This window comes from Phoenix dactylifera, chromosome 10 (assembly GCF_051530095.1).
Source record: "Phoenix dactylifera cultivar Ajwa chromosome 10, Ajwa_hap1_PhDact_Kaust_v1.1, whole genome shotgun sequence".
Taxonomy (NCBI): Eukaryota; Viridiplantae; Streptophyta; class Magnoliopsida; order Arecales; family Arecaceae; genus Phoenix; species Phoenix dactylifera.
Window position 1 is genome coordinate 31,563,281 of NC_143199.1, and position 11,691 is coordinate 31,574,971.

Genomic DNA, 11,691 nt, shown 5'->3' on the forward strand with positions numbered 1-11,691 from the left:
CAAAGGTTGTGGTAGTTTTTGGTCGTAATTGCTCGTTTTGAATTCTTGATATGCTCTGGTGCTCGGTAGACAATTGAAGTATGAGGGTTACGAGTTCGGTAAGAGTGAGTGAGTTGGTGTCTCTTGGGGGTGGTTATCTGCTTAATTGCCGAAAAGCGGAAGACCTTATTCTGAGATAAAATCAATGAGGATGAAGGAACCCGGTCTTGTTCTGAGATGAAAGCAATCTTTCTAGCGTATTTAAGAATAATTTTGAGCCAATATGCAAAGACTCTTCAAGGTAATTTAAGAATATGCACATTTTCATTATGACCCGGACTTGATTTGATCCTCTAGCGTATTATGTTTGATACTTAAACAATGCCATTGACGAATTATCTTGAGAACGACAAGGGAATTTATGTTATAGCATGATAGTTTCGGCTTAGCAAAATCACAAAAAAAAAAAGTAATTTGTTTCATTTCTAGTTCAATTAAATAGGCACTATTTGTTTTTGAGTAGAATACTTAGGCACAAGTTTTAAAATGCTTGGCCGCAGCCCATACACCCAATAAGGCTATAAATTGCTCCTATCCAAATCGTACCCTAATTCTTGGATGCTGCATGGTATTTACGGACAAGTTCAGACTGACGAGCAGGCCTGGATCCCGGTGGAGCGGTACCAGATTCAGTCTAACTTGCACACCTACGTGGGCAGTCGGTATCGGAGTCCAATTTTTTTTTTTCTTTTTTGGGATACAGCAATCTGGATTTTTTTGCAAAGCTTTCGACCTGAAATTTTATTCCCTACGCCCCGCGAAATTATTCCCACACAGTGTGGAGAATAATTTTTCTTTTGATGTACCCTTTTTCTATATGGCTCTGAATAATTTTTCTTTCGAGATAACTCTTTTTCTATACAATTTAGTGATTGGTATGGCACGCGGCCATGTAGTGCATAATATAATTTTTTACAAATTTGGAGTTTACAGAAAGAGTCCACCAATCGAAGAGATATATTTTAATAAAATTAATTTTTTGCAGTGTGGGAAATAATTTTTCTATACGACTCGATGATTGGCCTAGCTCACGGTGGTGCAGAATATAATTTCTCACGAATTTAGGACTTACAAAAGGCGTCCACCCAAGGGACATGATAGTAAAAACATTGAAGCGATTCAGGTCGAAGTCACATAGGCAGCACACGAGCCGCAACAAGAGATCCGACGGCGTTCCGTTCCCCAATCATATGCCCCTGGATATGTAATGCCGTCGCAGTAAGCTGCGACCCACTCTAAAGTGTCTTCTATTTATTCTGCGTTCTACGGAACAGGGCAGCTGCCGCTACGCTCTCTCGTCTCCTATTCTCTCAGCCACCTCTCTGCTTCTTTTCTTCTTCTTCTTCTTCTTCTCCTTCGTCTTCTCATGGCGACAATTCAACCCCTTTTTCCCGTGAAATCCATCCAGCATCCAAGAGACGGCGTCTCCTCGTCTAAGTTGCAGGCCGTCCTCCGAAAACCCTTCTCCCTTCTCTTCCCCAAGACCTCAGCCGCTCCCATCCGAGGTGATAGCTCTCGCTGGCTCCGAATCCAGGTAAAGGTTGATTGGTTTCTTACCTTTCGAGGCGAAAGGTGTTGTCTTGACATCATTGAAGTTGCTGGCTCGTTGTATCTTGAGCCATAGGGTTTCGTTTGTCTCGAAAAATGCTTTTTTTTTTTTTCTTCCTTTGATTCCACCTTTCGAGATAATGGATGGTTTGGGGATATTTTCTTGAATTTACGTTGACAAATTGCAAATTTTTTTGGGAACTTCTAGGTTATTTCATAGGGTTTTCAATGTATTTGTTTCCATTGGACCAAACTTATCTTTCTTTAGGAATAAAGACTACGACTTTTTCCCCTCTTGTGGAGAAAATTAGCTTCTTGCACTTATTCTAGTTTTTGGCTTTGTGTATGTTGAGCTTTAGGTTTTTTTTGGGTCTCGGAAAAATAGTTTTTTTCCCCTATAAAATGGATTGGGAGCTGCTTTTGCACTTACATGCCAACAAATTTCAAAAGCTATTTGTGAACATATTGGTTTTTCCATTGGTTCTTGAACGTATTTGTTTCTATTTGATTAAACTTTCTTTCTTTTCTGATAAAACATAAATACTTTTCTTAATTTTTGAGGTGAAAGCTAGCATCTTGCAGTTATACAGACTACTTTATTATAATAATCTTCTTTGCAATGTTTCACTGGGCTTCTTTGTTCTTTTCCAGCGGGGATTTTGCCAATCTTGCTAAGATTTTTTTTTTTCATTTGAGATAAAGGATGGTTCAGTAGCCTTCCATGTTTGTTTTTTTAAATAATTTTAAAAGTAATTGTGAATTTAATTGACTGGATTTGTGTCAATGTCTTAATTTGTCTGATTTCTTGGCCGTTACAGGCAGTGAGTAGCGGCCAAAGTGCAAAAGGGGGCAGCACGGTTGACGCATCCTGTGATGGAGATGGTAAATGATTGATGGGTGATTCAGTCTGGTTGTTTATTTTCTCACAACCTAATAGTGCTCTTTTGTTTTCCAATTGTCCTAAATTTAGCTATTGAGTTCGTTGCTTAACAATTTAGTTTATGTTTTAATTTGGGGATTTAGAATCTTCTTGATGTTTAAAGAATGGAAAGGAGTAAAAAGACTAGGATGAAATTCGTGAGGATGTAGTCTTAAGGGCAAATTCTGTTTTGAGGACTGGGCCTTTGACAGAAATAATTGGCCAAGTAGGACAAATATGGCTGGCTCCATGTAGATGGGTGAGACTATTGCTAATGTCTGCATTGGCACTAACAAGCTTGTCTGTTCTTGGATGCTTCAGATTTCTTCCTCACTTTAGGTAACGTGGAAGGAATATAAATGTCCCAACCTTCTCTTGGGACCATCTATCTAGAATTCATGTTATTATTGTTGACTGAGTGGCTCAAGAGCCTAAAGGCCTTTCAGAGACAATCTTTTTTCCGCTGTTTTGTAGAATCTTTAATACCCCTTGTATCTGCTGTACTTTAGTTTAGAAAAGGAACCAAAACTTTGCCATGTCAGACTTTGCATGTTTGACTTAACATTAAGTTCAACATTCAAATAAATTATTTATATCTTTACCTTTTCATACTACATTTAGCATGTGCACTGTATAAAATCAATCCAACTACTTATTTTCAAAATATGACATTTTGCTTAACATTATCTCTCTATAAATTCAACCATCCGAAAATATAGAAAGGTGTAGAATCTGATCTGTTTTTCCTCATGCAATCCAGTGCAAAGACCATGGAAAACATATGATGCCAGGCTTGTTCTTGAAGATGGTTCTATATGGAGAGCCAAGGCTTTTGGTGCTTCAGGAACGCAAGTTGGTGAAGTGGTGTTCAATACATCTTTAACAGGGTAATTAATATCTTCTTTACACTTATCTGCTATATTTTTGAATATCAATGGTCTATACCATAAATTCAGTTTTGATTGCACAATTACTCAATCATCTTGGGAATGTGCTGGAACTATTATTTCCCTCTTCTTTTATTTACCTTTCTGCTATTTTCTATCAATGGATTTTCTCTTATTAACCTGATGTTTTCACCTAGCATTAAGTATGTGCTAAACTTATTATTTATTAAACTTTTCATTATCTGAGTTTGATTTATCTATTTTAATCTCATTCTGAATAATGGTGCTTCATGCTCGATAGTGTGAATATTAGGATATAGGCAAAACTTGCTCAATTATAAAGCTTTAATTAATTGGTAATGGTGCAAGGTTGTGAATTGTCATTGATGATGTTTGACCGAAGCGATATATTCTGGAAAATATAAAAAGGTTACCTTGTTCCCAGAATGTTGGTTGAGTTAATTTTGATTGTACTGTTTTGCAAGAATTGCAATGCTTTCATGTATAGTTGGCAATACATGTTACATTGACATGTAAAACTTAACCAGCATGTTTCGCTCTCTAAGAGAAATGATGGTTTTCAGCTGATGCATAAAATATTGATGTAGGATTTTTTTGGTGGAAATGCGAGAAAAATGAATCAATATCTCTTTCTAATAAAATAGATTTCTTATAATATATATTTTTATCAGACTATAATTGCTTCCATCTTGTAATCTTCGGGAAGATAAATTGGAATTTGATGCATTCTTTACCACATATGAAACAAAGAGCACTAGATAGAACATAGTTTATTAGAAAAATTAGATTCCATGTTTATATCATGCTTCTATAGAGGGGTTGCAATCTGTATCAGTAATCCATGAGCATCTGAACAGTCTCATAACTTTATGGTCTTCGGAGCATTGCTATCATTTTACAATGTTTGATCTGTTCTTAGTTGTGCATTTGCATTTTCAGGAGTTAACTTACAAGATATCAGATACAGCTTATAGATAGCGGATTATGTTTGCTGTACTCCATGCTGTTTAGGATGACATACTCTCCAAAAATCCATCAGTTACTTTGTTTATGCTGAGAAAGCAAGGTTACTAGCAACTTGCAACCTATTTGTATGCTTGTGAATTCTGTAGTTCCTTTTTACTTGATATATCATGTACTCTTGTGATTGAGGGTCTTGTACACTTGGGCATCTGTCAACTTAAACCCTGGAAATACAATGATATATTGGATTGAAATTCAGGGGAAGCTTTTGGAGACTAGATTGAACAAATGGAAATGAGTTTTAGACTAAATCATATCAGCGTGACCATAACAATTTTACATAACTGTAGAATATCACCTTAAGTTACTTAACAATCAATCAGCACACTGATTCTTGGTGAATGCCAGAAGAGATATCTTAGACAATTATTAGGGGAATCGGAGAATGTTGTTTATGTGCACCTTCAAGATTTGATGTTTTGATCTCCAATGTGCTTTCACTATATATGCTGATCCCTTCTATGCTAACAAGGATGTGTTCCTTGGATTGTAAGGAGACTTAGACCACTAAATCTTATGCCAGAGTACTTCAATCATATCTAGAAATCCTGGATGTTCTTTGATCTCTGCTGTATGCATCATACCTCCCATGCCATGATTATTTCTTGTGAGGATTCATACTTTTTGCTTCTCCTTGGGCATGACAATCTTACAGATGAAAAAATATTTATTTTAGGTACCAGGAAATTTTAACAGACCCCAGCTATGCTGGTCAATTCGTTTTGATGACAAATCCTCATATTGGAAATACTGGTGTCAATCCTGGTAGACGAATCAGTTCTTGAATATTTGTTTGCCCATGATTAGCTGAAATTGCCTATCAAAGTCATCAAAGACTAAATTGTGAACTTTTATTGTGCAGATGATGAAGAATCAAGTCAATGTTTCCTTGCTGGTTTAGTGATCAGAAATCTAAGCATCTGGTACTTCAAGTCAGCTATTATATTTCATAAATGATATGAGAGGACAGTTTGCATATGCTAAAAGAAGTACATCTTCTACTTCTTGATAACCTTTATTCTAATTTACCCTTTTTTTAGTACTTCCAACTGGCGGTGCACAGAATCACTTGGTGATTACTTAGCTAAAAAGAATATCATGGGCATATGTAAGTGATGCCTCATAAGCTCTTTTTTTTATTATTTAAATATATCTTTACTTTGATTATCTTTCATTTTTATTTTGGGTATGGAGCAGATGATGTGGACACACGTGCAATAACACGCAGACTGAGACTAGATGGGAGCCTTATAGGTGTCTTAAGTACTGAAGAATCTCGATCAGATGAAGAACTGTTGGAAATGGCGCGCAGATGGAAAATTGTCGGTATGGTTTAGATTGTAGTTTTCACATGCAAGTTGCAACTTTTGACAAACTTTTTCGTATGCTTCATTTGCTAATTGTGAATTTCAAAACCATGACCTTATCCTATTTCTTGATTCCAAAATATTTAATTTAAGAAACTCGAAACTTTATCAGATGCAAAAGAAGAAAGTTTTAAAATGGAAAGTTGTGAGATGAGAGAACAGCAGAAATCATGAACTCATAAAATGCTACTCAAAGTAGAGACTTCTAATTCCATGATTTGAGAGATTTGTGAAATTTTATCATACTACGTCAAACACCACGTTATCTATAATTATATTTTTAATTCTGAAAATAAGAGAGATCATAAATATTATGATTTGTGGTACATCCAATACACTCCGTAGTTTTGACTTCAATAGTGACAATGTCGATTGATCTTACGTAAGAAACAAAGACAATGTCTTCTGTTTTCCATGAGGATTACTCAAAAGGCTCACAGATGAAGCTAAAAAAATTCATTACTGAAGAATTATCGCCTCAGGTCCTTATTAACTTTGAATTAATTTTGGTTCCTAGTTCTAGTTGGAGTTCAGGCATTGCAGGCTCCCCAGTTTCATGGTGCCACTTTCAGCCTTTTCCTGTTTCTGAGTGCCACTTGCAGCCTTCCCTGTTTCTAGGTGCTCTCCTGGTACTACCAAGATTTGGAAATCATATCAGCAAACAACATGGTCATTGTGAGCTAATACTGCCTAATAAAAATTAGGGAATGCCTCAAGAGGTTAGCTCTATGATCGCAAATTATTATGAGACTTTCTTTTTTCCTTTAACTACATCTATGTTGGGAAACATCCATACTGTACCTCTGAAAACCTTGAGGTTTTATAGCGATCTTTCTCTTAAGTCTCTTACTTTTAACCAAGAAGTCATCTCCAATCTGTACAAGGTGGTTTTTTATGGATGAAAGTATGAATCCTCCGAGTATATCAAGGGATTAAGACCAACTCTTAACCTGATGTCAACCTTTTGACTAAGTCCCAAATTCTTGTCCAATGCAACTTTTGAAAAAAACAAAACAAAGAAAGAAAGAAAGAAGGGTTCCATGAAACTTGAAGACCAATGGTTTTGCAACATATACCCTTTTGGCTACACGGCTGCATTCTGTGCACCCTAAGAGTATAAGCAATGCTCCAAACTTTCCTTAGATTGGGGACTTCGAATGAAGAAAGATAGATTTGATATATGAACTGCATTCATCTTTAATGCGCAATGGCGACACAATTCCCTTTTTTTTCCCCATGCTTACTTCACAGATTTGATTTGCTATAATGGCTCCTGATCTCAGCAAGAATAAGTGCCTTAACTTCAAATATCTCTGACAAAAAAAATTAGTCAGAGTAAGGCCAGTTCCTTTTTATTCGGAGTTAAAATAAAATGCAGAAGGAAGCTTATGTTTTTTTTTACAGGTGTTGATTTGATAAGTGGTGTTTCATGTCATGCTCCGTATGAATGGTCAGAGAAAACAGATGCAGAGTGGGAATTCAGCAATGAGAGGAACAATGCTGAAAGTTTTCATGTTAGTATAATGATGTCTCTGCACGTGACATGCTCTGTATTATACTGTCATGCCTTTAAAAATGTCTTTCTTTTTCTTGTGGCAGGTTGTTGCATATGATTTTGGAGTCAAGCATAATATTTTGAGGCGCTTGGCATCTTATGGTTGCAGAATCACAGTTGTGCCTTCAAAATGGCCTGCTTTGGAAACATTAAAAATGAAACCTGATGGAGTTCTTTTTAGCAATGGTCCAGGAGACCCAGCTGCAGTCCCTTACGCTGTGGAAACGGTAAAAGAAATAATCGGGAAGGTTCCTGTCTTTGGAATCTGCATGGGCCACCAATTGCTTGGTCAGGCATTGGGTGGCAGGACTTTTAAGATGAAGTTTGGTCATCATGGGGGGAACCATCCAGTTTGTGACCTCCGCAATGGTCGTGTTGACATCAGTGCTCAGGTTTGCATACTTTTCAAAACTACCGTGTTTATTTAACTTTTCATATTGATTGTTTAGTTACTGCCATCTGTAGGCTTGTTTAAAATGCTTTTGGCTTTCCCATTATTCCCTTTAAAAAGATTGCTAGTCTAGATTGACCAATTGATATGTTACCAAGAAGGGCAGAAAAATTACTACTGAAGGATTGGATTGTAAGCTTCTGCCTGAGCACTGATAGATGATAATTTGTTCGGCTATAAAATTGATCAGCAGTCCGGAGGTAGCCATGTTATCAGAAAGTCAGGATTCTTTATTTTGAAATAGTTCATTAGAAGCAGTCTTCTCAGATTAAAACTTTTAGCTAGAGGTTTATTGAACCATCATTGCCATCAGTTATGATGTGAAGATCAGCATTCCTTCTGCTTGTGCTTCCTTGAGGGTCATCTGGTTTTGAAATACCATAATTTGTTTTTCTCTGGTTTAAGGTCATCCATGTTGCCTTCCCTTTCCTGTGCGTAACTTTGTTGAAGTTAGTTGAAGTTACATTATCTTATGGTTCAAAAGGTGACAAGTTTTTTTGGTTCTAAAATTTTGTTTTCCTAATTTAATACGTTGTTCATTTGACAGAACCATAATTATGCAGTTGATCCAGCATCACTTCCAGTTGGGGTTGAAGCGACACACATAAATTTGAATGACAATAGCTGTGCTGGTCTTGCCTGCTCCGAGTTAAAAATCATGTCTCTTCAGTATCATCCAGAGTCCTCTCCAGGGCCCCATGATTCCGATCTGGGTAACTTATTTCATCACATGCTCCGCTTTGCTTGGATAATATAACTATTTGCACATAATCAAGCATGTAAATCTAAAGACATTGTGTTTAACTAAACAAAAAAGATATTGTGTTTATGACATTTATGTTGTAAAAGCTAAGTTACCATCACAAATTACAGATCAACCATCTGTCCGCAGTTCCAAATTAGTGAGCAGAACCTGAAAGCTTGGACAATTTGAATTGATCAGCAACATAGTACATGATATTGTTATCCAGAACATTCTGCATACTCATTGTCCATGCTAGAACTTATTGCTTGCTGAAATTACCACTGAGAAATGAGGAACGAATATCATAGGAAACTTACAAAATCAGGTTTATTGTATAACTACATGTGTTGGGGAAACATCAGCGTCCAATGACTGAAAATGAGCTAAAACAGTTTGAGGTGTTTGTATGATAAGACTGGGAGCAATATAAAATGAGTATGTTTGAGGAAGTTTGGGAGCAAAGTGAGGTCGAACAAGGGTCGGCGGAACCGTTCTGAACCGGACGGTTCCGGCCATCCCGAGCCGTACCGGTGTCTCACCGGTATGGTTCCAATAACACAAATGGAACCCGTTGCCAGAGCCGGAGAAGGACAGAGAGAGCTAATGGGGGAGGGAGGGAGAGAGGGTGGGATGCCGATGGAGTGCTGGCGGGACCGGCCACGACCGCGAGAAGCGAGGCCACGGCCGCTTGCCGACTTCACTTATGAATTTTTTTAAGGCCGCGGCCGCTTGCCGACTTCACTTGTGAATTTTTTTAAGGCCGCGGTCGGACCTTGTTTCGAACTCAGCAGTCGCGGCCTCCGCCGGCACTCCTCCGGCCCTCCCTCCCCCGCTCTCTCTCTCTCTCTCTTCCTCTCTGCATGGTTTCTCTCTCGGTATAGGCACGGCCCATATCGAGTCGTTCCGCCGGAGAACCGTACGGTGTCCGGTACCGGTTCCTCCGACCTTGGGTTGAACCCAGGAAAGTATAGATTACTATGGAAATGATCTGATGACATTTTAAATTTAGGACCTAAACTAGAATTGCGGCCAATTTTAAATTGAGATATGTAATCTTAAGGTGACTTGAGAAGATCTTTTTCTCTATATTTCTTTTGCTTGGTAATATTCTAACATGTGATAATATTAGACTGCCTATTTCAATGTGTATGTGAACTACAGATTGAGTTGACTTACAATCCTTCTGTTATGATGAGATTTTTTTGCGTGTTTTAGATACCTACACCATTAATTATGATCTGGAAAGATTTGGGATATCTAAAAACCAAAAGACAAATGCATTTGAGGTTTCCTACCTATGTGTCTAGGCGTACCAAAGTGATCACTTTCTGGTGGCACAGCAGATATTAATTAATTTATGGTTTGGAGGGATGTAAACCCTTGGAAATTTGGTTCATAAACATCCTATATCATATGGGTGATCATCTCCTTGGATATGTGCATGTACATGTATCTATAAGGAGCATTTTTTTTAAATCCTGATTGTTGTTTTCTGAGTCATCTAAGTACATGTGTATATGTACATGAACTTGTATAGGAGGCGGCATTTGTTTTTTTAAAAAAATCCTGATTTTTGTTTTTACAATCATTCAAGTCCTGTGAACTTGCCCTTGTAATGATGACGAACTATGTGGCTAACTTCATTTGTATCATCTGTTATTTTATGAAAATTTAATGGTCATTAATACACCAACAGTCTTCCCGTTTTATTTCTTTTTAACCTGCCTTTCTAGGAGGGCAACCATGTATGGCTTTGGGGAGATGTCTGGCATTCACTGTATGATTAGTTTCACTCCAAAGCAATGGGGCTTGTATTTCTCATGATCATTAAAGTTGCAGCACTTACTCAGTGATAATTAAATTCCCTTTTCTTCCATTGGCTTTTCAGGACGAGTTTATTTACAGAAAATGCTCTAGTAGCTCAAAGTAGAACTCAAAAAGTCACTCTAGCTGTTTTGTAGTATTCTCGATGCTCCCTTTGAATTGGGGGCATCATGAAGTGTGCCACATGGTGAAGCAAGGAGAATGGTGCAAAACACAGCTGAGTGACCTTTTGAGGTGGTTTTTCTGAGTTACCATAACATTGCTTATTTACTATGTCTTTATGCCGATGATGCACCGCAGATTGATGCAGTTATGCAATATCACTATTTGTCGTATTTCTTATGAATTCATACATCTGCATGCATGCACTCAGATTTCTGAGGCTCATCCTCTGTCGCATATTATTGACAAAACCATCACCTTTTCGTGTTGCAGCTTTCAGAGGATTTATAGACCTGATGAAAGCAAACAAGACGTGAATGGTGCTGTATAATTTTACTGCTTCACTGGCATATGTGAGAGGGAATGAAGCTTGTCAATGACAAAGCTGTCAAATTTGCTCTAGGATCCTTGTTATGCAACCAAGCTTTTTCTGGGCCCGGGTACATTGTCGATCACACGGCACTAAACCCCGAGGCCTTTGCCTGGTTCATTTTGTGTAGGAAAGCTTGTCTAGTAATATAATGATGAATAAAATTTGTGTTGTTTTAGATTCGCATCTTAAGTTATAAAATGCCAGGTTTTGGGTGGTAAGTGTTTGCATATTTTGTATCGTGATGATGGTTGATATCTGAATTATGGGTGTAATGTCAGAATTTCTTCTGGCATTCGAGTATTTTCTGTTGCTGATGGTTCTCCTCCCCAGTAGTCTCAAAATAGTAGTCTCTGCAGCAGCTAATCTTGCGATATTTTTTTACCAAGAAATTTCAGCTCTGTGAACGCCAGCTCTGTGTTTTCAGATATATACGAAGTAAATATAAGGGTGGAATCTGTTCAGAAGGCGAGCCGTCATCAATCTTCTGTATCGAGTTGTGCGATTAGGTCAAAAAAGTTGCCTTTTGATGACTGAATTTTCTTCAGGTTTAGGCCGATCAAAACCCTCGGGCCTTCGTCTTGCCTATGCCGCCTTTCCACAGCTCAAGGATGGAAGCCAAATTTTTTTCCTCAGAACGCATCACTGGCTTTTGTAAATAAATAAAATAGTGCCGCGTTTCCACAGCTCGAGGAAACTCCATTTCGTATGGTGCACCTTTTGGCATGGATGGAAGAACCCACATCTCTGCCGACTTTTTTATCTGGCGTAACCAGAACT

At 37.8% G+C, this 11,691-nt stretch overlaps 1 protein-coding gene across 2 annotated transcripts; it reads left to right on the forward strand.

Moving 5' to 3' along the window:
* The first annotated feature begins 66 nt into the window (after positions 1-66).
* Positions 67-11,132, forward strand: CARA (carbamoyl phosphate synthetase A). 2 transcript variants are annotated; one of them, XM_008791292.5, is made up of 11 exons: positions 67-1,573; positions 2,406-2,469; positions 3,267-3,393; positions 5,114-5,202; positions 5,300-5,360; positions 5,478-5,545; positions 5,635-5,763; positions 7,209-7,318; positions 7,404-7,751; positions 8,358-8,523; positions 10,815-11,132. In XM_008791292.5, the coding sequence occupies exons 1-11, from the start codon at positions 1,406-1,408 to the stop codon at positions 10,856-10,858; spliced, it is 1,374 nt and encodes a 457-aa protein (XP_008789514.2). In that variant the 5' UTR covers positions 67-1,405; the 3' UTR covers positions 10,859-11,132. The 2 variants fall into 2 exon arrangements, with proteins under 2 accessions (XP_008789514.2, XP_038971261.2); XM_039115333.3 differs by having other exon boundaries at positions 1,293-1,579.
* The last annotated feature ends 559 nt before the right edge of the window (positions 11,133-11,691 follow it).

Excerpts from the sequence above, each read along its gene's own strand:
- CARA (XM_039115333.3), top strand. The coding sequence starts at position 1,406 with ATGGCGACAATTCAACCCCTTTTTCCCGTGAAATCCATCCAGCATCCA. Across the intron at positions 2,470-3,266 it reads CGCATCCTGTGATGGAGATG|TGCAAAGACCATGGAAAACA; the intron begins GTAAATGATTGA and ends CATGCAATCCAG. Across the intron at positions 8,524-10,814 it reads GCCCCATGATTCCGATCTGG|CTTTCAGAGGATTTATAGAC; the intron begins GTAACTTATTTC and ends TTCGTGTTGCAG.